We start from the raw sequence: 27210 nt of genomic DNA, 5'->3' as shown, positions 1-27210 counted from the left end.
TAAATACCAATCATTAATATTTATGATAGATATGTATACGGGTAAATTGGCGCAAATGATACATTTGGAAAACAAAATTTGGCGCAAATGAAACCCCTGAAAAACAGTGAATGGTGCAAAAGGACTTCTGCCGCACCACAGCTATTTCAAAAAGTCTTCGAATGCCGTACGGTGACCTGACAGCAGTCCTTTTGCAATGGTGCAATACGAAGTTATGAAACTGAACTTATATCCTCTAGCTTATATCGTTGTATTCTTATCAAAATTTAAGACGTTCTCACGTTAATCAAGTCTCTACCAAAATTTGACAAACGGGATCACTGTTTTCCTTACTATAGTTTCCTTCTTTAAACGAAAAGGTCTCTCTTATGAGTCCTTCATAATAATCCTTTGTTTCTACTTCATTTTTTAAATTTAACATAGTTATCATTAACCTAACATAGGGTTTTGATTAAGATAAACAAAATCTAGGTGAAGGTTAGGGTTAGGGTTTGGGTAAAGGTCAGGATTATTTCAGGGTTTAGATAGGGATGATTCAAGGTATGGTTAGGGTTAGAGTTAGGGTTAGGGTTAGGGTTAGGGTTAGGGTTAGGGTTAGGGTTAGGGTTAGGGTTAGGCTTGTTAGGGTTCAGGTTAGGGTTAGGGTTAGGGTTAGAGTTCGAGTTCGGGTTAGGGTTAGGGTTAGGCTTGTTAGGGTTAGGGTTAGGGTTAGGGTTAGGGTTAGGGTTAGGGTTAGGCTTGTTAGGGTTCAGGTTAGGGTTAGGGTTAGGGTTAGGGTTAGAGTTCGGGTTAGGGTTAGGGTTAGGCTTGTTAGGGTTAGGGTTAGGGTTAGGGTTAGGGTTAGGGTTAGGGTTAGGGTTAGGGTTAGGGTTAGGGTTAGGGTTAGAGTTAGGGTTAGGGTTAGAGTTCGGGTTAGGGTTAGGGTTAGGCTTGTTAGGGTTAGGGTTAGGGTTAGGGTTAGGGTTAGGGTTAGGGTTAGGGTTAGAGTTCTGGTTAGGGTTTGGGTTAGGGTTAGGGTTAGGGTTAGGGTTAGGGTTAGGGTTAGGGTTAGGGTTAGGGTTAGGGTTAGGGTTAGGGTTAGGGTTAGGGTTAGGGTTAAGGTAAAGGTCAGGATTATTTCAGGGTTTATATAGGATTAGATAATGAGTCAAGATTATGGTTAGGGTGCCTGAGGGTTAGGGTTTGGGATAGGGATGGGGTATTAATGAGGTCTTTTTCACTATTACTATGAAATTTCTTAGCATGCACGACATGCACTTTCGTGAAGCCTTTTATAAATGATTGTTTTATAGCTCACATTTATTATTACATTTTTGTCTCCGTTTTCTACCCCTTTACTCCTTTCTTTTGTATGTCTCTCGTCACCTCTTTCCTTTCTCTGTATCTCCCTTTAATCTGTCAGCCACCTCGATTAGGGTTAGGTTTCGGTTAGAAACTTAGCTTTAATTGTTAGTTTTGTATGATTCATCCTTAGCCTTCAAATTTTCGACTTTGACCGTTCCTGATGAAGGAAAATCCAGAAGAGCGCTTTGGACGCATAATATCTTTTTTAGAGTTGCTGTTATCATTTTTTAGGATAAAGACTAGGTTTTGAGTTTCAGGGATAAGGTATGGTCAGGTTTGTTCTTTTTTTTTTTGGGGGGGGGGGGGTTACAGTTGGTTTGAAGTTTAGAGTAAGAGACACGTAAGTAGAGTAAGGTTTACCTAGAGATAAGATAGGGAAGGGTTATTTGAGTTGAATAAGTGTCGAGTTATGGTTACAGTGATAAAGTATTGTTTAAGGTTAGTTTTTAGGGTATATGGTAGGGTATACGTTCTATCAAGGATTTTTATTGTAAGTCTTACTACGCAAATCATTGGTTTTACACTTTATTAAGTCGGGTCTAGTGTGAGGTCTACGGTTTTTGTTAATCATGAAAATAAAAGGTTGAAGTACGGCTTATGATTTGAGTCTATGTCTAGATATAGGAAGATGTGGTACTAGCGCCAATGAGACAACTCTCCATTCAAATAGCAATTTATAAAAGTGAACCATTAGAGGTTAATGTACGGTCTTCAACACGGAGCCTTGGCTCACATCGAACAGCAAGCAATAAAGGGCCCCAAAAAATACTAGTGTATAACCATTCAAACGGGAAAACCAACGGTCTAATCTATATAACAAACAAGAAGCGAGAAACACTTATGAACCACATAAATAGACGAAAACCACTGGGGTTAGATTCCTGACTTAAGACAGGTGCGAACAATTGCAGCGGGATTAAACGAATTATTAAAATGGGTTTATATTAAAGTTAGGGTTAAGGTTTGGGTTTTGGATATCCTTTCTCTATATGTTCCACCAAAAAGTATATTGAATTGAGTATGCATATGTTAATAATTTAATTTTGGATGTAACGCGTCTTCTGATTGGCTGACGTTATTTTGTTATGAGCCCATAGACATAATTTAGTCATGTGACCGTGACGTCATCAACGTTTTTTCATGGTTTTCTATGGTTTAAAATGGAATTTAGAATTAAATTATAAGAAATAACTGTAATATTTTTTCTGTCTATTCGAAATAACATAAAAAAAATGTGGTGCACACTGTTAGATAACCTGCTACGCGCGTTATTCAGTGTGCACCAAATTTTTTATGTTATTTCTTCATAGACAGAAAAAATATTACAGTCAATTCCTTAAATACTTTTTTTTACAAAAGTTTATTTGAGCATAATTATTTGACATTGTTGCAATAATGTATATTGGTTAGATACAAAAAAGAAGAATTAGCTATACAATTTAATGATTGTTTGTAAAACGTTTAAAAAAGTAGAATAATTATGAGAACTCCTAGAAAAATTCAAAACGGATAGTCCCTTATCAAATGACAAAATCAAAAGCTCAAAGTATACATCAAACGAATGGATAACATCTGTTATATTCCTGACTTGGTACAGGCATTTCCTACTGTTATTCAATCCAAGACTTGAAGGAATAGAATATATTGAATCCCAAACTTTTTTAAAATATTTCGGAATTTTATAATTGATCAGTTTCTTAAAATTTTATATTTAAACACAGAGTGTCTAAATTTTCAATCCGGGAATTATTGTAATCTTTTCTGATTCAATGTCAGTTTGATTATGCATACAATTTGCAAGCTGGTATGAAAGTATATCAAAACAAACGAAGATTAAACTTCAAAGTGGCACAGAATTAGATTGTGCGATCCAACAAATAGTGTGACCGTACGTGATGTACTGAATTTACCGTTTTGATTGCTTATGTCTTTTTTTAAGATTATGTGGAAGCATGTAGAAAACGACGAAGAAACGTCTTTTTATTCGTTAAAATCGTGATTTTAAAAAAATTCAATCTTCATAAAAAAAATAACATTTTAATAAAAAAAAAACAAACAAACAAACTGCGATATATATATACTGTCAAAAAAAAAGATTGTAAATTGCTTGATAGTTTTTTTTGTCTAATGTATATGAATACAGAGATATCTTATTATTTTTTTGTTTTGTTGCTTTATTTTCAGCATGGCAAATTTATTCTAATATCTTTACTATAGTGCTTCTGCTGCTTTTGTGCTAATTTTAGAAACTTAATGTGCTTTTATGCTTTTTATGTGCAAACCATTTCATTTGTGCTTTTGTGTTTTTATCTCATAATTGCATGTACCAGTATGTGTTAAACTTGTAAGATGCTTAAAGAACTTTTGTGCTGCATGTTTATATACTGATTGAACTCTTGCTTTATATGTTTAATGTTGTGTGCATGACTCGATATGTATGTTTTGTTTTATTTGTTTTATTTGTTGTTATGTCGGTTTTAAAAGCTCTTCAGAGCTTATGTTTGTAATTGCTTGCTTATACCGACTCTAAATAAAGCTTTATGTCTTATGTCATCTCATACATGGAGACATATAATACGTATTACTTTGTATTATATGTCTCTGGAGAATATTATAAACACTATAGGCTAGATAACAAATAAATTTTCAATTTGTACTAATTGTTTAATCGATGGTATTTATGTTATTTACGGTAAAGAATAGAGATTCCCCTTGACTGCCTCACTGAAATTACCCAATGAAAAATCTCGTTTCTGTTTTTGTTCGGTGATATATCAACTTCCGGTTGGAGTTGCCATCGACGCTTATAAAACATTCCTAAGAAAAATGTGACATGGTACAAGATTAAAGCAAAGACAGCACATAGTTTAAGACATTTCAGTAGTTTACCACTATCTATCATGACGAATAGAAAGACACCTGTGTGATTTCTTATAGAAATTGGTCCCAAAAACTTTACTGAAAAGTTCCAAAACCGGTTCATCAGGTTCAACCATTTTTGACTGCAATGACAAATATGTTGTAAAACCAAGATCATATGGAAATGGGCAAAATGAAAAAGTCATTGCGTATTAAAATAATCAGCATGGGAAATGCTGAAGCTGGAAAGGTAGTTTACTGTTACTGTTGTTTATTTTTATTTTGTAGAGCTGCTAGCTGCCCCTTGCCTTGGCACAGCCTTGCACAGGGGGTGCATATCATATTATAGATATTTTGGGGCAGACATATTTGCACTATAAATACAATGTATAACACATACCAGTTGATTGGCATATATATATATATTGTTTTATTAAAGTGCAGCCTGATAATAATAATAGTGATATAACATTATAATACAAATATGAAACATATTTTTTCAGCCAGCCTTCATAGGCTTATGATGCACTGTACTTTTAAAATTCCCATAGTTATCTGTATCATATATTTCTGCCTCCTCTGTTACTTATTTTTGTAGCCCATTACACTCCATTTCTAAGCAAAATCAAATTATCTGCACTAATATGAGGCAGGCATTACCTGTGAATGGGGACGAAGTCTGTATTATTTTTATTTTAATTCAATGTTGATGTTGATAAAAGAAACGGAAATACCGTAACGTTTCCGATATTGGTTCTGTTGTTAGGGATTTAGTTGTGACGTTATTTAAGTTATAAATGACATAATATTCAATGTAAACAAAGAAACGCTGTTATCCAGGTAACGTTTTTTCATATCAAACAATTATTAAAAATGATTGGGTGTTGAATTCCTTCCTACTTGTTGATATGTTGATAAATATACATTGTATTCAAAGTCTCATGCAAACAAGACCGGAAACGGAAGTAGATCTGAAAAAAAGTTAACGATTTTGAGTTCATTAGTAGAATGAAAAATTCGGGAAATTTTCCTGAATTTTTTTGTTTTTTCTATCGTAATTGGGGACCTCATCCCCATATTAACCGAACAAAATAAATCAATTGTATTATAAAATACACACCAAAAAACCAAAACAACTTACATGACTTTTAAACATTGATAAATAGGAATTTATTTAACGATAAAAAATCGCCAAAATTTATGAAAGACATTGAATTATGATCAGTCTTGGGCTGAGTGACTACAGTGTAATCCCTAGCCAAGGTGTAAGGTTGTTAGTTCGAACCCCACTGGTGTACGCTTGACTCCAATCTTAATTGACTAGGATTGTCAGTTATCCAGATAACGTTTTTTCATATCAAACAATTATTAAAAATGATTGGGTGTTGAATTCCTTCCTACTTGTTGATATGTTGATAAATATACATTGTATTCAAAGTCTCATGCAAACAAGACCGGAAAAGAAAGTAGATCTGAAAAAAAGTTAACGATTTTGAGTTCATTAGTAGAATGAAAAATTCGGGAAATTTTCCTGAATTTTTTTGTTTTTTCTATCGTAATTGGGGACCTCATCCCCATATTAACTGAACAAAATAAATCAATTGTATTATAAAATACACACCAAAAAACCAAAACAACTTACATGACTTTTAAACATTGATAAATAGGAATTTATTTAACGATAAAAAATCGCCAAAATTTATGAAAGACATTGAATTATGATAAGTCTTGGGCTGAGTGACTACAGTGTAATCCCTAGCCAAGGTGTAAGGTTGTTAGTTCGAACCCCACTGGTGTGCGCTTGACTCCAATCTTAATTGACTAGGATTGTCAGTTTTCCTATCGAAGGTTGGTGGTTTTCTCCAGGCACTCCAGTTTTCTCTACCAATAAAAACTGGCCGCCACGAAATAGCCTAAATGTGGTGCTTATAAGCTATTTCAAATCAAATCAGTGTTAAACAACATGTAAAGCCTCATACTAACAGGTTCCTATGTTTTAATTCTTTATGATTAATTACCTTTTTTGAAATTCAGCACAAAAGTAATTGAAATGTAATTATTTATTTTTGCAACTGAATGTAAAGTATTTTAAAATGAAACCAATCAGTTTTTTTTAAATTTTATTTATCATAATTAATTATATTGCAAGTAATTGATTTGGAATTTACCCCATTTAAAATGATAAAATTGCTAAACAAACTGCAACCATCTGGTGTTTAAATTTAATATCAATCAAATTTGCAGAGTCAAAGTGGCACAGAAATATTCAATTCAATTTCAGACCATGGCCAGTATAAGTGTTATTTGAAATATAAATAATATGATTTTTGTACACAAACTCATACATGTATTTCTGTGATAGCTTTAATATGGTACACTGGATTTTGTCATGCATCGGTTCAATGTTTAACATTGTTGCATTGTACATAAATTTATAATTCATAATGTGTTTTAAAATATATTCTCTTTTTATTTCAGAGTTGTATCATCAAAAGATATTGTGAGAAAAGATTTGTTCACAAATACCTGGCAACTATTGGAATTGATTATGGTGTTACTAAGTATGTCAATGTTACATTTCTGTAGTTTTAATTCAGCTTGATTGTCTTCATAGGGCTGTCTGCCATTTTCTAAATGACGCTGTATGCCCTTTTTTTAAGACACCCTGCTTTTTTTGGCAAGTCTATGCTTTTATTGTCGTATCATTTTGATGAAAATACTGTTATTTTCCTCACATTTTATTTAACTGTTCATCAAAATCTCCAACAATTTAATTTCGATGGGTAAAACTTTATCAAAAACATTAAAAAAACATTTTCCTGAGGAATCCATCTTTTGTTGATCAGAAATGTTCCCTGAAAATAGCTGAAGTGGAATTGTGAACTCCAAATGCTTAATCTAGTCTTTATATTTAAGCGTCATATCATGTTATAACTGCCTTCATTTATAGCATGTCTTCTTTAGGATGCATTGTTTTTTTAAAGTTACGCTACATGCTATTTTGTAGAACTTTTTAAGTTAAAAGTGCTATACATTTGTTTCGAATGTTATTGAATTTGATATGAAAGTAATTAAACAAATTCTCACCTTTTCAGAGTCAACATTAGAGATAAAGAGGTTAAAGTCAATATATTTGACATGGCTGGACATCCTATATTCTATGAGGTAAGTTAACAATATGTCAGGAACACCAGTGACGGATCTAGCCATTTTAAAAAGGGGGGGGGTTCCAACTATATGCTCCCATTCAAATGCATTGATCGGCCCAAAAAAAAAGATAACATCCAATATATGATTTACAAAACGTTTTTCAGATGGAATAAATGTTTATAAAAACGTTTTAAAATGAACTTTTCTTTACTATGGTTTATTAGATTTCATATGGGGTTCATGAAGTCACATTTACTTTTAATGGTGAAGTGCATCTATTAATGTTGTTGCATTTCAATTACATTGTTTATTTTTAACAAATCTTGACAGGAAAAGTCCTGTGGTTGAAATATTTGTTATACTGTATACTTCTAACCCTCTACAAATCAATATCGGCCTCACCAAAAAAAGAAAGTAAGTAAATTTTATTTAGAGATGGCATATACATACATAATAACAGACAAAACATGAGCCCTGATTAGCTCTTTATCCAACTTTCACATAAAAAATCATGCAGCATCATGCAAATGGAAATCAATTTTTATTTATGGGCATACTTGAACATCTTGACACTAAATATAAAAAAGAAGATGACACTAACCATGTTAGAATGAGTGAAACTTCAATTTTTATGTTTTTTTAGGTAAGAAATGAGTTTTACAAGGATACTCAGGGAGCCATTATTGTATTTGATGTATCAGACAGGAGTAGTTTTGAGGCACTGGATTCCTGGTTATTGGAGCTGCAGAATGAAGTAGGGAACCAGTCAGAAGTAGATAACATTGCAGTCTGTGTTTGTGCTAATAAGGTATTGTCATTATTTTTAGTTGTCCATTTGATAAACAATTACTCTAAATTCATTAATATTCGTTGGATACCAATTTTCGTGGATTCCATGGGTACAGGAGAACCACCAGTTAAAATATTCAATGAATTACCAATTTTTTAAAGGAAGGTATGTCGACTTTGCCAAAATCACAAAATTAAATATCTACTAATATGTAAGCTTTCCTTAAACCACAAAAATTGATACCCACAAAAATAAATGAATCCAGAGTATTAGCCGCCCAGAGACCATTACTTATTATCATATTAAGATTTCACAAAGTAATTTAATCAAATACAACAATTGAAGCAATGCATTTGAATTAATATATATAAATATATATACTATATAGGATTAAAAAAAAACTGTCTAAATATGAATATTTGGAATGTATTTTTAACCTTTGGACTCATTATTGTTCTGACAAATGAGCCCAAATGAGTGTTGTATTCACATTTTATAATTTTTACATTTTGTAGTTTGATAATGTTTCCTCATTCATAATTGATATATTTCTGATCTTTTTAGACTGATAAGAAGAGAGTGGTTGATGAATCTGAAGGTAGGATATGGGCTGACACAAGAGGTTATCATTACTTTGAAACATCAGCACAAACAGGGGAAGGTGTCACAGAAATGTTTCAGGTAAATACTTAAAATATCTATAGCTTATTGATAAGCTTTTAAACAAAAGAAATTTTAAATTTACTAAATCAACCTGCTTACAAATAACAGGATGTGATATGGTGGCCAATTAAACAACTAACACCAGACACCAAACAGCTTCCAACAATGAGCAAAACCCATATCACATAGTAAACTATAAAAGGCCTCAACTTGACAAAATTTGAAAAGAGAAACCAAAACAACCGGATTTATGCCATTAGAACAAACAAAAAACATTTTTTGTGACAGCACAACATATTATAACCTATTGCATTAGTTGCAATCATTACCATGATTTCCTAGTGAAATAAAAATCGTGAAAAAAACTCTCTTATTTCACTCCTCCTTTAACAATAGGTGTGGTCAAGATGTTGGTGACATAATATCAAAGCTTATTGTAAATGTGTATAAAAAGATATAGTTCCCTACATTTTCTGCTTTGATTCCATTAAAATAGTTAAAAATAGTTCCCTACATTTTCTGTTTTGATTCCATAAAAAAGCTTCTTGTCAATGTAATTTTAATATAGAATAACTTATCAAAGAATTCAAATATTGAAAAATACTGATAATTAACTTGTGCACTACGCACATCCATGAGGGGCGTAAAGGCGGGGGATCTGCACGAAAGAACGCGAAATGAAATTGCCATTTCACGATGAACGAACAATTAAAAAAGTCTTGCACGTTGATCTTTTTACCGATTTCAAGAAACACGGTGAATAACAAACCTTTTTCACGGCTGCACGTGAAATAAAAATGGCAAAACACGTTGCACGAAAATAACCCTTTACCACCCTCATGCATCAATTGATGTTTTGAATATTTTTCTATACTGTGGATTCATGTATTTTTCGTGGATTGAGGAAAACTTACATTTTTGTGATATTTGATTTGGTGGCTGTGCCAATCTCTGCATTCAAACCTTATAGAAATTTGTAATTTGTCGAATATTTGAATTTGTTGTTTTTTATCTGTACCCAAGAAGCTCACAAAAATTTGTATCCAACAAAAATAATGAATCCCCAGTTGTTGAATTCTTCCATTAATTATTCTATAATTTGTTTGTATCTATAGAACTTATTTGAGGGTGTTGTATCGGCAGTAGAGAATGGTGGTAAGAAAGCACCTTTCACCACACAGTTAGGATATTCAAAGGATCAAGTTGAGGCTATACAGAAGCTTAAAGCAGCAAGGAGTGATTATGAGAGGCTAGGTGTTAATATAGGAGCATCCAAGTATGTAAAATATGTTTTATTGTATGTAAGAATAATTGTACTTTATGTGAGGTAATTGTCAAATAGACTGAAAATAATCAAAAACTTCTAAAGTCAGAAAATAGTGTTCAACAAAAGACTGGGGTTAAACATGGTGTTCAACTCTGAATCTTATCAATACTGTATAGCACTACTAATGCGGTTTCTTAGATTCCTAAGAAAAGGTGTATTATATTTTGAGTTCTGATTGAGTGAGACTGTATAGCACTACTAATGCGGTTTCTTAGATTCCTAAGAAAAGGTGTATTATATTTTGAGTTCTGATTGAGTGAGCTCTTCTTTTTAAATCATAAGTATAATAAAAGAAATGTGACAAATTGAAATTAAGGTTTTAATTTTCATCAACAAAGATTAGGAGCAAACTGAAAACAATCTAATATATTAGTTTTATGACTGAGGGTATGGATGGGGTTAAAAGATTAAAGAATAATCCCTTAAAAATGAAGATTAGAGAATAACAGGCAAAAAAAAATGAAGATTAGAGAAAAAAGGGGGTAATTTTTTGAAGAATAGAGAAAAAAGGGATGAAAATTAAATATTTACAGAATAACAGACCCCCCATCCAGACCCTCATGACTTTGTGTGAGTTGAAGGATAAATTTTGGATCTATTCTACTATTATGAGGATTTTGTCATATACTGTGGATTCAGTATTATTTGTTGGGTACCAATTTTCATGGTTTTCGTTGCTACATGTGAACCAAGAATTCAAATGTTTAATGAATCACACATTTTCAACAGGTTTTGTATGCAGAGATTGTCAAAACCACTAAATCAAATAGCCATCAAATGTTTTCCTTAATCCACGAGAGTTGATACCCACAAAAATTAATGATTCCACAGAGTTACAGAAATACAAATCACTTATTATAACAATTAACTTTTTTTCAGGGACGAAGTAAACAAAGCGTACAGAAAATTAGCAGTATTGTTACACCCAGATAAAAGTGTAGCACCAGGTAGTGAAGAGGCTTTCAAACTTTTAGTAGCAGCAAGGACTACATTGTTAAAAAAATGTTCATAACACACATTCAATATTATACAATTACTGTCTTTTGATGAGGTAAATATGCGGTTTTATTGACTTTTGAAAAATGATATTCACTAAGGCTGACGGCCGAAGTGAATATCAGTTTTTCAAAAGTCAATTAAACCCCATATTTACCGAAACAAAAGACAGTTATTGCTTTATTCCATATTCCGAGAGAAGAACGTGTATTTAAAGAATAACATATACCAAAACAAATTTTACATGAAACATTTAACCGTAATGTTGCATGTAAAATCGCGTGACGTTTAACGCGGTGAATAACACTTTCTCAGGTGAATATGCTTTTTTATTCAAAATCCAATTCATATAGAGAAACCTAATAAAATAATACCAATATGGAATAATAGTTGTTGATTACCGTATATAGTGGGTTATTTTAGCAGGTGTAAAATTTCGCGATTTTGAATGAATAAGGTATTCAAAATATTTTGGCGGATTCAAAACTTTTATCAATACCTTTGCATGTGCGCATTTAAACTTGCAGAGTTTATTTTGGAGATTTTGTTCTATCCGCAAAAATAAGCGAAAATTTACACCTCAGGAAAATAACCCCGCTATACAGTATTTTTTTATAGGTAACACAGTCATTAAACCTGTACTTAATGGATTTAGAAATTTAGAAATGATGTTAAATTTCACCAATTGTCCCAAGTATCTTTACAAATGTTTTCTAGTCCAATGAAATTTTTACATTCAAAATGCAGTTCTATTTCTCTATAGAGCAACTTGCCTTTAATGATATTAGGTTTTTAAAACAATCCTTTTAATTTAAAGTATATATAAAATGGATCTAAAGAGCAGGGAAAAAATGCAAGGTCATCATCTGTGCTATTCAGATAAAAGCGATTGAAAATTTGGTGTGAAATGATTCTTGTATAATTTTTTCATATGTTGAACATTGGCCTATTTTTCTTTCATAAACTTTGAAAATGCAACTAAATATTATAAGATTTTAGAAAATAGCATTTCAACCTACATGTAATAAAACTATAAAAAAAAAATCATTGTATTAGCAAGCAACATTTTGAATGGCACTACATGGATAAAACCAAGATGATTTGGAATATCTGACAAAAAGGCAAACACAAGAAAAAGGGAATATCTGTGTATTGTGCAAACAATTTGAAGATTTTTTTTTTCAAAAACTGTTAAGATTTTTGTACTTTACTATAAAATTACAAAACTTCTCTCTGTTATGGATTTTGAGTTGCATAAACACTCTTAAGATCTCTTAGGAATAAGTTCCTACACAAAAAAATAATTTCTAAACCATTTTTTTTCATAACTCTAGAAGAATTGGCAACCATTATAACTGCATTCATTATAAGTTTCAATAAATCCATGAATACTGTGATATTTTGATATACATTTTAGTTTTAAAATTGCTAATTTTTATAGGTTTTAGTCATAGAAAACCACAATTAAAATATATGTTATAAATATTTGTCACAAATGAAATAAAGTGTATTTGCATGTACTAATCTGTATAATTTAACTTCTAATTGATGTAAAAGAATTAATGAGTTATTTTATGCATTTTATTTGATCCTTTAATTGAGTGTACCATCAAATCAGAATTTGTTTCATTGTTTGTTTATCATTAAATAGTAAAATGTGTATTCTTGATAATAATTGAAATTGTTTTTTGTGAGGCGAAACAAAATCTCATTTTATTTTGATGTTTAATTGTAAAGTGAGTGCTATACTATATAGAAGTTATTTTACTGCAGCTTATGAATTGAGTTTATGGTCTTATTCTGTTTTTTTCGAATACAAAATGCTGCATATTTTATATTCGATTCAAGCTTTCTAAATTAACGTACAAGTTGTTTTGTTGCTTGGATATTGTTCAGTTGCAATTAAGGTGGTACCTAACACTTTCACTAAAATTAATTTGGATCGTTTAATTTTAATTAAATTTTGACAATGTTTTAAAGTATTTACTTTGGATCCTTTAACAAAAATATAAAAATTTCAAAAATATTGAACCAACTGTTTTGTCAGAAAAAATACACTGGTTATATAGCAGTTTGACAAACAACAATTTTGATCACTAAGAAGCTTAATATTCCCTTAACAACACAACGTAATTAAAACGTATAGCTGATTTTTAGAGAGTTATCTCCCTGTAGTGTTAGGTACCACCTTAAGTTTCATTGATTTGTTTCTTCCAATCCCTTAAAATTGGTGGAACAAAATTGCTTCGACTGGGTATTTCAACCATATCTTTGATGCATTATAATGTTATTGCCCTTTGATGATATTATTGATCCGATCAATTTGCATTTTTGCAAATAACATCATTGATGAAGTGAAACTTTCTTACAAACTTAGAAGATTGGAATCCATAAACAAAATATATAGTGTTATCTTTATCGTTAATTAAGGAATGACTGTAATATTTTTTCTGTCTGAAGAAATAACATAAAAAATTTGGTGCACACTGAATAACGCGCGTAGCGGGTTATTTAACAGTGTGCACATCATTTTTTATGTTATTTCGAATAGACAGAAAAAATATTTCAGTCATTTCTTATAATTTAATTCTAAATTTCATTTTAAACTGTAGAAAACCATGAAAAAATGTTGATGACGTCACGGTCACATGACTTAATTATGTCTATGGGCTGATAACAAAAAAATGTCAGCCAATTAGAAGACGCGTTACATCCAAAATTAAATTATTCAATATGTCTTTTGTTTGTCTTTGTTTGTACTTACTAAGAAAATTTTTGCAATACAATGTACTAATTAAGTTAACTCTGTTGTGGTGTTTCACTGTTTTTGATGTATTAAACAAAAATAATATATGTATGTAAAGAAATTCAGTGCTTTCACAGATCTTCAAGTAATATGAATTGTATACATAAGTGTAATATAAAACAATTGATTGACATTAACAACATTTATATTTATTATTTGGAAAATTAAAATTAAAAATTGACAGATTATTGTCATAGTTTTTCTCATTATTGATCTTTATTGGTAAATATAAGGTGCTAAATGCCTCCACATTTAAGGTGGTACCCAACACTACAGGGAGATAACTCTTTAAAGTCAGCTAAACGTTTTAATTACATTGTGTTGTAAAAGGAATATTAAGCTTCTCAATGATCAAAATTGTTGTTTGTCAAATTGCTATATAACCAGTGTAATTTTTCTGACAAAAAGGTTGGTTCAAAATTTTTATATTTTTTCTAAAGTGTCAAAGTAAATACTTTGACAAAATTTTATGAAAATTAAACGAGTCAAATTAATTTAAGTGAAAGTGTTGGGTACCACCTTAAATAATTTAACATAATTTGAGGTAGATTTATGTCCCTTTGTTATTTAGTTGGTGGTAAAAATGTGTAAATTCCATCATATATCAACCAAATTCAGCTTATGATACAATGCTGCTAGAATCTAGCCTCTCTGAAAAAGTTGTTCTCTAAACAATATAATTTTAATTAATAATTCATGAATATTACTTAGTTAGGCTCTTTTAGCAGATTTTAGCCTGAACCCCCCACCCCACCTGGATTCACCAATGGTACTATATTACTATTACCTGAGATTAGATGCTACTTTGTTGAAGTTTTATAATTAATTTATTGTAATGTTTTTTATATGCAAAATAAAAATGAATTATTTTATAAATTTATGTTTCTACATTGTATTACCAAGGAGGTTATAAGCAATAAGAGTATGATTTCCTACCACTTGCTGGTGTAAAACAATGGTTACTGTAAATTCAGAAATTATTGCATGCATTTATTTTTGCCATTTTGCCATTTTAGACTAAAACACGATTTTAATCTTTTACAAAAATCTTCTCCTCTAAAACTACGCCAACAAATTTAACAAAACTTTGCCACAATCTTCATTTGGGTATCTAGTTTAAAAATAGTAAAATGTAGATTTTGGCTTATAACTCTGAAACAAAAGCATTTAGAGCAAATCTGACATGGGGTAAAATTGTTTATCAAGTGAAGATCTATCTGTCCTGAAATTTTCAGATGAATCAGACAACCGGTTGTTTGGTTGCTGCCTCTGAATTGGTAATTTTAAAGAAATTTTGTCGTTTTTGGTTATTATCTTGAATATTATTATAGATAGAGATAAACTGTAAACAGTAGTAATGTTCAGCAAAGTAAGATCTACAAATAAGTCAACATGAACAAAATGGTCAGTTGACCCCTTAAGGAGTTATTGCCCTTTATAGTAAATTTTTAACAATTTTCATTAATTTAGTAAATTTTTTAAATTTTTACAAAATATTTTCCTCTGTATCTAAAGGGCTAACTTTATTTAGATAGAGAAAATTGTAAGTTACAAGAATGTTCAGGAAAGTAAGATCTACAAACACATCACCATTACCAAAACACAATTTTGTCATGAATCCATCTGTGTCCTTTGTTTTTAATATGCACATGGACAAAGGTGAGCAACACAGGCTCTTTAGAGCCTCTAGTTTGCAATAATAATTTCTGAATTTACAGTATTCTAATTCATATATTTTCTACAAACACTTGATTTCAGTAAACCAACTTATTTTCGCTGATACTTTATTTTGCGTTTGATCTTTTCTAGTTCTCTTCGCAGCTATTTAATTTTGCGATTTTCTACTTTTTTTATTTAGTGTAATAAGGAAAGATTTACATTTCACATATTCACGATATTTGCGTTATTTTTTTACTTGTACATGTCGCAAAAATAAATTGCTCGCAAAAATAAGTTGGATTACAGTAATGTTTTTTTTACCAATATGTGGTTTGCTTGATCTGAGTTCTCTATTGGTCAAAATTCAAATATAATAGAAAAAGAAGATGTGGTATGATTGCCAAAGAGGTCACATTTCACAAGAGACCAAATGACACAAAAATTAACAACTATAGGACACTGTATGAACTTCAACAATGAGCAAAGTCCATACCACATAGTCATCTATAAAAGGCCCTGAAATGACAGTTGTAAAAGGATTCAAAAGAGAAAACAACCAGCCTTTTTATATACTAAATTATGACAAAAAAAAAAAGGTAACACAGCACCAAACGAAAACCACTGAATGAATTGGGACACCTTTTTTGTCTCACCTTGAAGGAGTCAAAAAGCGAGACATCAGTATACTGTTTCTGGCGTCTGTGATGGCGATGGTGTCAACGATGTATTAGTTTGTGATTAGGTCTAGTTTATGGTGAACCACAAGTGGTAGGTCAATCATATATGGTATGCAGTTGTATAAGCATTGGCACATCTCAGATCATCTCATTTCTATGGAGATTACTTGGCCCTGCCCCCTCAGTCATGGTCTATTGACTTCAAAACTTTTGCTTATTTTACATGTATTAGTTTTTGATTAGGTCAGTTTATGGGGAACCACAAGTGGTAGGTCAATGATATTTGGTATGCAGTTGTATAAAAATTGGCATATCTCATTTCCATGGAGATAAATTGGCCCCACCTCCTCAGTCATGGTCTATATACTGTGAAAATTTTTGTAAGTTATCATGTATTAGTTTGTGATTAGGTCAGTTCAAGGGGAACCACTAGTGGTAGGCCAATGTTAATTGGTATCCAGTTGTATAAGCATTGGCACATCTCATTTCAATGGAGAATATTTGGCCTTGCCCCTTGGTATGCAAACAAGTTTTATTTCCATGGAGATTATATAGCCCCACCCTCTTTATGCTTCATTGACTTTGAAACTTTTACATAGTTTACAAGTTTACTTTTGTATTTAGGTTTGGGAACGACTTGAAAAGTCAATGGTATTTGGTATGAAGTTGTATAAGCATTGGCACATCTCGTTTACATAGAGATTGAATTAGCCATGTAACTCAGTCATGGTTCATTGACTTTGAATATTGCATAACTTATGTAAGAAGTTAGAAGTATTGCTATTTTGATTTCAACATTTGAAAAATCAAATTTACAAAAAGGCAAGACATCATCATCTCTGTGAAAACAGTTTATTTATGCTTGTTGTCTGATATCACTATTATGTAAACTACAGACTGTAAAGATTGCACTTTGTAAATAAGCTATTTTTCCAACCATGTCTCTTTTTGGGAGATATAGAATATTCAAAAATAATTTGATTTGTTGACATACTGGTTCCCAGATATATGATGTCTATATTTCATCTCATAGAGACATAACTTTGGACTGCTACCAGTATAAAAACATACCATTGCGTTGAAAAATGAATTATGATGATGGATATAATTTTCACTTAACTTATTTGTAAAAGTGTCATATTTTTAGCCACCAAGAGAGTTCCAATGGGAAAAAGCATTGTATATATTTACAGAAATGCAACATAAAGAGCCTGTTGGTTATTCAAAGTAGAAGTGAAAAGGCAATCTCCCCTTTGGTGGTGCTACTGACAATTGCGAATACGTAGACCTATTTATAAATGTGGTATTGCTGATCATTTTTTCTTTATCCACAAAAGATTTTACCAGAAAAAAAATATTAATGGGTTAAAGTGAAAACTCTTATCAGGAGTGGACTAACATTTTTGGCCACATGAAAATATGATTTTGAGGTATGATTGTTGATGAGACTAATTGTCATAAAAGTAAACTCCAACTGTAGGTCACTGTATGGCCATCAACAATGAGCAAAACCCGTACTGTGTATGAAGCAATAAAAGGCCCAGAAATGACAAATCTAAAACAATTATAACAAGAAAACTAAGGGCCTGATATAAGTCATAAATAATAATGGAAAACAATTATATGATACAGCACCATACAATTACTACTCTCTACTTGAGGTGGTACATGGAGAATGTTGTTTGGTTTGTAACTTTATATTAAATTGATTACTTAAAATAGAAAGAATATTGTGTATAAGTGGTTTTTGTCTTAGATGCAATGATTTTTTTATCAGTTGTTATTGGCTTTGAGCTAGCTGTCAGTAACTGTGAGTACTTGCAGATCTGTATGTAGTGTCTCTTTGTTGTATGGATGTTCAAGAGCCATTGTGTTTTTGTGTTATGCTTTTTTTATTTGTTTCCATCTGATGAGTTCAGCCTTTTTCAACCGATTTTTAATATTATTCAGCAATTTTTCCATTTGTATAGGGACGTAACTGAAGAACTGTAAAAGTGACACCATTGAAATCCTTACTTGATCTGTGTTTTTTGGTAATAAGTATTGTGTATGAGATTCATAACATTTGGTTGAGGCAAACTTAAGTAAAGAGAATGGAAACAAAAAATTCTGCAGTCTTTCCATTTGTAAAGGGTCAACTCTAAAAAGGTAAAAGTGACACCATCCAAATGCAAACTTAAGTTGTTCTTTGTGGTAATAAGCATTGCCTGTGTGTTTCATATCATTTGGATGAGACAAATTAAAGAGACTGGAACTAATTTCGGAATAGACATACTAACATGTTTTACCCCGCCACATTATTTATGTATGTGCCTGTCCCAAGTCTGGAGCCTGTAATTCAGTGGTTGTCGTTTGTTTATGTGTTACATATTTGTTTTTCGTTCATTTTTTTACATAAATAAGGCCGTTAGTTTTCTCGTTTGAATTGTTTTACATTGTCTTATCTGGGCCTTTTATAGCTCACTATGCGGTATGGGCTTTGCTCATTGTTGAAGGCCGTACGGTGACCTATAGTTGATAATGTCTGTGTCATTTTGGCCTTTAATGGATAGTTGTCTCATTTACAATCATACCACATCTTTTTTATATATGTACAAGGGTGAAACTTAATGGCTCCTCCACTAGCTTCAAACAAGTGGAAGTTAATTATACCTCACAAAACCAAATGCTTGTATAATATTAACAAATGGAAGTAATGGGAAACAATTGTCCTATTCCCGACATTATTTAAGATCTAGCCGCCAAAATTTGTTCCCATATAGAAGTCCTCACACATTCACTTAAAAATTAGCTGAAATATAATAGCACTTCTTGCTGATTTTTTAGAAATAAAACATTTTCATAACTGCATATTTGTTTTCAATGCAGCTTTCTCATTTGAAATCTCTTTTATGACTATATTTGTGGGTATAAATCTTTGTTTTGTTGTATTTTTAATATTAAACTAAGTATCAACAAAAAATAAACAAATATAATAAGTTAGGTGTATTCTCTTCACATGTATTTTTTTTTACAATAATATACAATATACATAATTTTTTTATAAAAGTTTCAAGATCAATAAAATTTGGTCCATAGTACAAATCGTACAGAAATTGCTTTAAAATTGTATCACAGTTCTAAAATAGCCAGGTTTTCTTCATGAGCATTCAATGAATCTTCTGAAATCTTCTAATGATATTTTGCCTTCTGGATTTGATGTGCACTGTCTAACAAGCTGAAATAGAAAGAATTGAAATCTTACAATACAGAAAGACATATGATAAGGAATTTATCAACAAAACTATTCAGAAATTTGCTTCAACCAATCAGAAATGTTTAAAATAATTACGCTCTTTCACAGATCCACCAGACAAGGCTTGTAAAAATGCTGTCATGCCAGTACAAATCATCTCTAATTATTTATGAAATCTAACTAAAACTTTCATGAAAATTCAGTTTCAGGTCTGTTAATTCAAATGTTTATTGTAAAGACTAATTTTATTGCTATTCGGAATGAGTAGTTTATGCTGTTTTTCTGTAAATCTTCAACACAGTTGTTCAATTTCATATTTATCATTTGCAAAAGTTTTTTTTTTATCAATAATCCAATTCACTATTTGCCACTTGGATACTCTTGTTTGCTTTTCTAGGGGAGATAACTCTTGTTTGCCATTCAAAGGGAGATAACTTACTTCATTGATAACATCATCATCTACTGGCAGTTGTAAGCTTCGGCACATTGCTCTCATATCATCTCCACCAATATATCCTGTTCGATCTTTGTTGTATCGGAGGAACATTGTGTCAACTCTTGCCTTGTCTGTTATAGCAATCTTTTTTAGCTGGGCTCGTACTTGTTTGACTAAGATTTCTAAATCGCCAGGACTGGAAAAAATGATAATAGTTTGAATTGTATATCTCTACAAATGATCATGATTAAGCTTATGCTTTAACTTAAAGGGCAGTATATTAATTAATTTTCAATTTGTCATCAATTTTGTTATTTCAAGATATTAGCTAGGAAAAAATAGAAAATAATCAAATAAAATATTCATATGTGACCATACTGGTTTTGTAAGAATTTTTGTTGATTTGTGATCATTGCATGGAAAATTAAAATTTGTAATATAACATGTATTTCATTTTAAAAGTTGATTGGATATCAAATAAAATTTACAAAATTTGTCCCCTCACCTTCTCATGACTTTCATTGGTCCTCCTTTGACTGTTTCCATTGGACGTGTTGTCAGTCTTTCTCTCAGTGTCTGAACTGTTTCAGCTAAAATATAAAAAATAAGATGTCAGGACAAATGTTTAAAATATTCTCTTCAGTGATCTTTTTTTAATATAGGTTAATGAAGTCAGAACAGTACATGAAAAAAATAAAATCAACATAGGATCAATGCAAATAAGTAATGCAAAAAATAGGTACGAGATGAAGAAAGTCATAGAAATCTGAAGAATAAATATCTGTCAGACAAATCAGATAAATGTACTAGTCCATTTAGAGAGAAAAAAAAAGTTATGTTTATCAAGTGTAATATTATTCTAGACACATCTGTGATAGTGTATAATAATGTATTGCTATTTCATATAAGAAATTTAAATATACAAGTTTACTTTATTTAATTTCCTGAGAAATCTATTTATATTCACAGATTTTTATGAGTTAGAAAACCAAAAAGGATTAAAACTAAATAATCTTTTTGTGTCAAATTAAAAGTAATTGTTCTTTACCTGGGAATTGTGCAGAATGGTCCTCCATATACTTGAGCACATATTCGTCTGCGTTTGTGATGACAAATCGGTGCTTAAATACATCAATAACAGCACCAATGTAAAAGTCCTGTGGACCATAGAATACAGGTTGACCAGGGGCACAGCCTGGCTTGGCCACTCGTGTCCTCTCCAAAAACTTTCCTCCAATGATTCCAGAGTTTCGTACTGGTGGTTCATAGATTGTCATCATGTCGTCTGCTAAACGATATGAAACGATGAACCTCCTTCCTCTGTCTTCAGGTCGGACTGAATCCTAAATTAAAAATAAAGAAATATCAATTTTAATTTGCTTGGCATTACAATTCAGTAGAATTTTGTTATTTCCGATGGTCCAGAGAGACTTTTTGCACTAAATGCAATTTTGTTGATAAATAATTGAGCTGCTGAATGTTTGTATAGTGTGTTACAAGGATGTCCTATTTTGAAGAGGATTTTTTTTTCATGATATAAAAAAATGCATGTAGATATCCAGTAAATGGTAGATATCTGATAGTTTCTGTTTGAATCTTTTCATATTTGTTTTAAGACATGAGACAATTTCAATGACTTTGGATATTTGTGTCTTGGTGTGTTGTTTCAATGACTCCATAATTTACAGTCATTATGAGTATTTAAATACTTTATTCAATACTGTTTCAAACTCAACTACTAAAGCAGGTCTATATTGTGATAAAATAAAAGTAAACATTAGGTTCTCCTCATTTTAATGAACAGATAAACTTACCATTGTTGCTTCAAATCTGAGTACTTTATGATCATTTTCCAACATTTTGATGAAATCTTTCTTGGGTGGTTGTGGTATAAGTGATAGACATGATTGTAAGGAATCTTCTAGTGAACCAAAATTATTGTATGGTGGAATTTCCTGCAAAATAATATTAATGGAATTATTATACAAGTAAAGAACCAATACATTGTTGAAAGGTAAATATTCAAAGGATGAACAATAGGATGATTTATCTAGAAGAGAAATTACCTAGACACATTTTCATTTTGTATCTTTTATGTTCAATTTTGCTCTTTGTTGGTGAATTGTTTACTTATTATATTTTGCACTTTAATAGCAGAGTCTGTACCTCATTTCTAGTGGAAACCATAAAACAAAGGGAGATGTTATATTTCACTTGAACATTTTTCAATAAATATTTATATTCTATTTCACAATCCTTGCTTTGAATATTTTTTGTTTCAATCAAATATAGCTTTACTTGGAAGTATTTTTTTGGATTATTTTTACCTCTGTAGCTGTAATCCTTTCAGTACTATTGACATTTTGAAAGTTCTATTTGAAATGAAATACTTTTTTACGATGTGTATGCATTGAATCTGCCTGACAATATTTTATATTAAAACCATTTAAACAAAGCCTATACATTGAATAATACATACCATTTTTGGTAGATTTTTCACTTTTTCTTGCACATCTACTGTATTAAAGTCTGTAATTCCAAAGTTTTGATAATAAAATGCCTTTGTAAAATTATCACAGTCATAGACCAAAAACCTTCTTCCGTACACAGTGACAGTTTCACCGATTTTGAAGTCTTTAGGTGTATAATATTGTTTGATTTCATGGTCTGATAACTCCATTACAACAGCTGGGAAAGATGATTCTACATTATATCTATTTTTTGGAACTTTGTGTCTCCCTATTAAAACTGGGAATGGATCTCGGCCATCATTGGCATTGTGTACTTCTCTGACTTCTAGGGTGTCGTCTACTAAATAGTACTGTAAAAGAAAGAAGGCCAATAATTATTAACATAAAACAAAGAAATATGTTTTCAAATGGTTAAGAGAAAAATCTTGATTCATAATCATTTTCATTTATCACATAATAGCACCCTTAGTTATGTTGAAAGAATGTCCTGAAAAGTATAGTCTAGTTTTGGATAAATGAAATAGCTAGTAGAATAATATTATAAGTCTTTGCTTCAAAGTTTTTTCAAATCATATGTTTTTTTTTGTTTTTTTTTAAAGAAAAAATCAAAAATGTGCATAAATTTTCTCAAATTTTGATTTTAGGAAAATCTCAAAGAATTACAACAAAAACTAACAGCATACATGACTAGCTTTTTTTTGAAGAATTTATCAGAGGTTACGAAATCATACTAAACTTACATGGATAACAAATGGTCTCATTTCACCAAACATCTGATTTGTATCATCCCAAACAACATACAATCGTAGGACTTTTCTGTCAAGTTCCAAGAACTGTTTCTTGGCATCAAATGCTGAGGCAGTGGTGTATGTTCTGAGTGCAGCTTTTTCCTTCCTTCTATCAATGTATGGATCTGAGGGTAGATTCTCTCCTGGGTTCACATCTAAACCTTCACTTTCTAGGAAATTCTGAAAGGGGAGACAAATATAACATTACATTTTATGCTAATTTACAAGCATATAATGGACAAAATATTTGCAATTCTTAAATTTCTTGTTTGTTGTGTTTATTTGTCAATAATAGGACTGAATACTGACCTCAGATGACCTTGTAGACAGACATTGATGGGTTGCTGTCTCATTGATGATTGATCTTTTTTCAACATCTCTTTTTATACAAATCCATTTTCTATATTTTCAATCAAGGAATATGTTATTCATTAAAAAGTTTATTAATGTAAATTACAATTGTAATGGAATTATTCCAGTCAAATCTATCACAATCTCTACTACAAGACAATAACAATCAAAACCAAGGAGTAAACAAAGACTCACAAAACCAAATGACATTTACATCTTGATCAACAGTTATAAGTAATAAATACGACACAAACTCCTAAAAAACCGGGAGTGAAATCATTTCCTGCACCGACTAGGGTCATTAAAATCACATTAACCAGCTGTTTTAGTCCTTACCGTGGTGAATTGGTCACAGTTGACAATGCGGAATATTTTCCCGTAAAATGTGACATTAATACCATTGTTCAGATCCTTCCAATGCCAATTATCTCCCTGGTCATTCTTTGGTAGCCTCTGTCTCTTTATCAGCTTTCCTGAAATATGAAAATTAAATCAATTCATGTCTAGGCCATACTTAAAAAATATTTTGGTTTGCCCAAACATCGAGACAGTGGGTAGGTATTTATGTTTTGTTATGTTTTTATAGTAAGTAATGTTTGTTTTCGTGTTTTATTTGGTAGCAGTTTTAAATGTCTTAAAAAATAACTCCTTTCTAGCAAATAGTTTATTCTTTTAACTACCTTGTGGCATTCCTGAGTTTTCTACATGTGGCTCGACCACTGATATACTATCATCTTCTAGATAATAAAAAATATCTACTGGACGAACTCTAAAGTACTCATCTGGAGATTCATGGACTGTCTGTTTGAAATAAGCATTGAATCTCAGGACCTAAAAATATAAAGACAAAGAATACATTAATAAGAGACTTGTACTTTAATTATACTTGTACTGTTTTTTTAGTTTTTTTTTAACCAAGTTTACATACATTCATTTGTACATATACTGATAAATGCAAAAGGTACAGGTTGACAATTTCGTTTTTTTACTTGAAAGGCATTTAAAATTGAAAAGAAATTATAAAATAAACTTATTTTCTTCAAAAAAGTAAGAACATTTATCCCTCCATTCTATTTTAAAAATGCAACTATCACTGCTCCAGTTATTTAACGTGTGAAGAATACTTTTTGGTTTCAACCGTACCTTTTTGTCCCAAGCAACATGACCAGGAACAAAGTCTTCTGGTGGTGCTTGTTTGGCTTGACCATAAGTGAGTGTTGGACTGTAGTTGGCCAAATCATCAAGTTCCTGTTCAGACAATTGGTTGTAGACAATAGGTTCTCCACCAATTCCCACTTCTGGTCTGCCTGGGATGGAATAACCATTCTTGTAGTTCAGTGTGTGACTTCTGTGATGTTTCCATTTCTGCAAAAGATTATGAATAAAATCAATGAAAATTGGTCCTAGATACATTTTTATTATTAAAAAAATTAGCTACATAAACAATGTACAGTGGACAAAGCCAAAGCATAAATATACCTGCCTATAATTGTAAACATTGAAGACAGTGTTGTCATCAATATGTTGGTGGGTTTTTGTCTGATAGATACATGTATATCTATTCACCTGTTTTAATCATTTGTTAAATACTTCTAAACCTTTGTTTGACTGCTTTTATTTACATTGAAAATAATTATTATTTTAATGAAGTAGAATTTCTTCAGGTAGAACCGCAAACAGAAGCAGTATCTTACAAGCATTTTATACCTACTTTTAACGCAATACAGTGTTCCTAAGATAAGAAACTTATACATCTTATCGCTATTTTGAAATCTGTGCTGCTTTTGACGTCATCGTCATATGACATCCCTTTTCCAATGTGGATTCAGATATTTTCTATTGCGACATTAATAAATTTTACAAGAACCTTTGTGGTGTCCAGTAATGACGGACAAATAGCGTTGAGGTGTATTGTATACAGGGGTCGAATTTAAGCTTTTTAGTGTACTGGCCAGCCGGACCAGTGGACTTAAAATCTACTGGTCCGGCTTAAAATTTACTGGTCCTACAAAAATGACATTCATTTTTGATAACCACTAAAAGATATGACAGATGTTTAGTTTTATTTTCCTCAGCTGCTTTCCTCTTCTTTATTCCAGTAGTTTTTTGTGCTGTTCTGTTTGTTCATGAGCAAGTACAAAATCTTATTAAATTTGAAGATACATTGTACCATTACAAAATGTTTTACAATGCATTGCATTACGATCGACTTTACAATTTAACCATTCAAGATCTTTTTCCCAGGATATTTTATATTTACGTTTCCCTTTGTCAGTTTGAAAAATCTTCCTTTTAAATGTCGCTTAATTAATTTATTTGTTTTGACCGGCGTTTTAACTCCATCCAATAATTTCCACATTTTCTGTTATTGTGTAGTGCGCTCACCTGAGATATTAATTAAATACTTTAAAAATTGTACCCCCAGTACCCTAAAAATAATTTCTCAGTTTGTAAACAAACCGAGATAGAGATGCAATCAGTGATTTTAATGAAAAAAATTTACTGGTCCGGCGGACCACCAGCTGACAAAATCTACTGCTCCGGCACAAATTCTACTGGTCTCCGACCACCGGATCAGCGCCAATTTCGACCCCTGATTGTATACAAAAGAAAGAGTATATGATTTGATTTTCCCTTCAATTCAAAGAAATGGCATTTTTGACCCAGTGTCAGAATACAAAATCACGCTTAATCACCATGATCACCAGATTTGTCACATTGTATTGTGTTGAGAATTTATTGCATTTGACTTACATCTTTACAATGCAAATAATTTATGTGTAGTGGTGATGGCAGGAAAGTTATCTTTTGTATCATCTTGTAATCATTTTTCATCTAACAAATCTCACTTTTCAGTAACATTATTTTTTTAAAGAGACTTACCGTTGGATCTCTGAAGTTATTTCCAGGGAGGAATGGTAGTCCTTCCATCTTATTTGTTGGTTGTTGTTAAATTGCAGAGTGCAATGTTAATTCTATTTGGTTTCTCACAACAACCGTACACATTCAGACACTGTTGCTGATGGTTGCTACGCAAACATATAACTCGTGAGATTTTACGAGAACGACCTGTTGACGCGACATCTATCGGTAGCCAACCTTTCTCGTCTCACATTTGAAGAGTTTACCGAAAATGAAAGTCTGGCATAAATTTTGAATATTTTGAACACTCCATGATCATATGCTATGGAAGAGGTTATTAACATTTAATTTTGACACTCGAATGTTAGGATGAAAAGTTTTATTAGGAATTAATTTCAAACACGAAACACTTGATGAGTAATTCCTAATTGTAAACAATTTTGTTTCAAACTCAAACAGTCAAATGTCTATGTTTGACAGTTTGTCTGCCAAAAATTAAAAAGAAAAAGAAACTGGTGTGAGCTTGTCTCAACACTTAATGTCCGTCAGTCGTCTAATCCTGAAAAGGCAATAATATAATAACACAATCTAATTATGTCATGCACTGTTTTATTTACATGTATCTACTCAGTCTTATAAAACAGTGTGAAAACTTTCAAAAAGATCACACTCAAGTTATTGTTTGGGAACCAAGATGTCTTTGAAGAAAAAATTTTGCCCATATAAACTAAACCCCTACAACAAAAATAATATAGAGTATTTATAATACACCTTCCTAAATTAATCATTACAAAAT

The 27210-nt window shown here is 31.3% G+C and overlaps 3 protein-coding genes across 4 annotated transcripts in view; 2 read left to right on the top strand and 1 right to left on the bottom strand.

Annotated features, from left to right (window-relative positions):
• Positions 1 to 4122: 4122 nt before the first annotated feature.
• LOC139498925 (dnaJ homolog subfamily C member 27-like) lies at positions 4123 to 14811 on the top strand. Of its 2 annotated transcripts, XR_011658046.1 has the most exons (8): positions 4123 to 4453; positions 6682 to 6764; positions 7299 to 7368; positions 7997 to 8161; positions 8708 to 8824; positions 9922 to 10082; positions 11013 to 13036; positions 13324 to 14811. XR_011658046.1 is itself a non-coding variant. In XM_071287515.1 (7 exons), exons 1-7 carry the CDS (start codon positions 4382 to 4384, stop codon positions 11143 to 11145), a joined length of 801 nt encoding a protein of 266 aa, XP_071143616.1. In that variant the 5' UTR covers positions 4123 to 4381; the 3' UTR covers positions 11146 to 14811. The 2 variants fall into 2 exon arrangements, 1 of the variants encoding a protein (XP_071143616.1); XM_071287515.1 differs by having other exon boundaries at positions 11013 to 14811.
• Positions 14812 to 19243: 4432 nt separating this feature from the next.
• Positions 19244 to 26974, bottom strand: LOC139498921 (EF-hand domain-containing protein 1-like). The gene is made up of 11 exons (XM_071287511.1): positions 26436 to 26974; positions 24696 to 24917; positions 24233 to 24383; positions 23889 to 24025; positions 23154 to 23381; positions 22422 to 22763; positions 21757 to 21897; positions 20991 to 21285; positions 20448 to 20532; positions 19946 to 20138; positions 19244 to 19488 (listed from the first exon to the last, which is right to left on the bottom strand). The coding sequence occupies exons 1-11, from the start codon at positions 26481 to 26483 to the stop codon at positions 19411 to 19413; spliced, it is 1920 nt and encodes a 639-aa protein (XP_071143612.1). The 5' UTR covers positions 26484 to 26974; the 3' UTR covers positions 19244 to 19410.
• The window catches only part of LOC139498923 (gamma-1-syntrophin-like), a 27578-nt gene continuing 27000 nt past the window's right edge, over positions 26633 to 27210 (top strand). The window contains exon 1 of the mRNA XM_071287512.1: positions 26633 to 26747. Within this exon, the coding sequence (XP_071143613.1) occupies positions 26739 to 26747 (9 nt within the window). The 5' untranslated portion in view covers positions 26633 to 26738. The remainder of the gene's footprint in view (positions 26748 to 27210) is intronic.

This window comes from Mytilus edulis, chromosome 12 (assembly GCF_963676685.1).
Source record: "Mytilus edulis chromosome 12, xbMytEdul2.2, whole genome shotgun sequence".
NCBI classification, from domain to species: Eukaryota; Metazoa; Mollusca; class Bivalvia; order Mytilida; family Mytilidae; genus Mytilus; species Mytilus edulis.
This window is presented reverse-complemented; position numbering and strand designations above follow the sequence as displayed.

Excerpts from the sequence above, each read along its gene's own strand:
- LOC139498925 (XM_071287515.1), top strand. The coding sequence starts at position 4,382 with ATGGAAATGGGCAAAATGAAAAAGTCATTGCGTATTAAAATAATCAGC. Across the intron at positions 6,765-7,298 it reads ATTGATTATGGTGTTACTAA|AGTCAACATTAGAGATAAAG; the intron begins GTATGTCAATGT and ends TCACCTTTTCAG. Across the intron at positions 8,162-8,707 it reads TCTGTGTTTGTGCTAATAAG|ACTGATAAGAAGAGAGTGGT; the intron begins GTATTGTCATTA and ends TGATCTTTTTAG.
- LOC139498921 (XM_071287511.1), bottom strand. The coding sequence starts at position 26,483 with ATGGAAGGACTACCATTCCTCCCTGGAAATAACTTCAGAGATCCAACG. Across the intron at positions 20,139-20,447 it reads CCAATGAAAGTCATGAGAAG|TCCTGGCGATTTAGAAATCT; the intron begins GTGAGGGGACAA and ends CATTTTTTCCAG. Across the intron at positions 19,489-19,945 it reads ATGATGATGTTATCAATGAA|CTTGTTAGACAGTGCACATC; the intron begins GTAAGTTATCTC and ends TTTCTATTTCAG.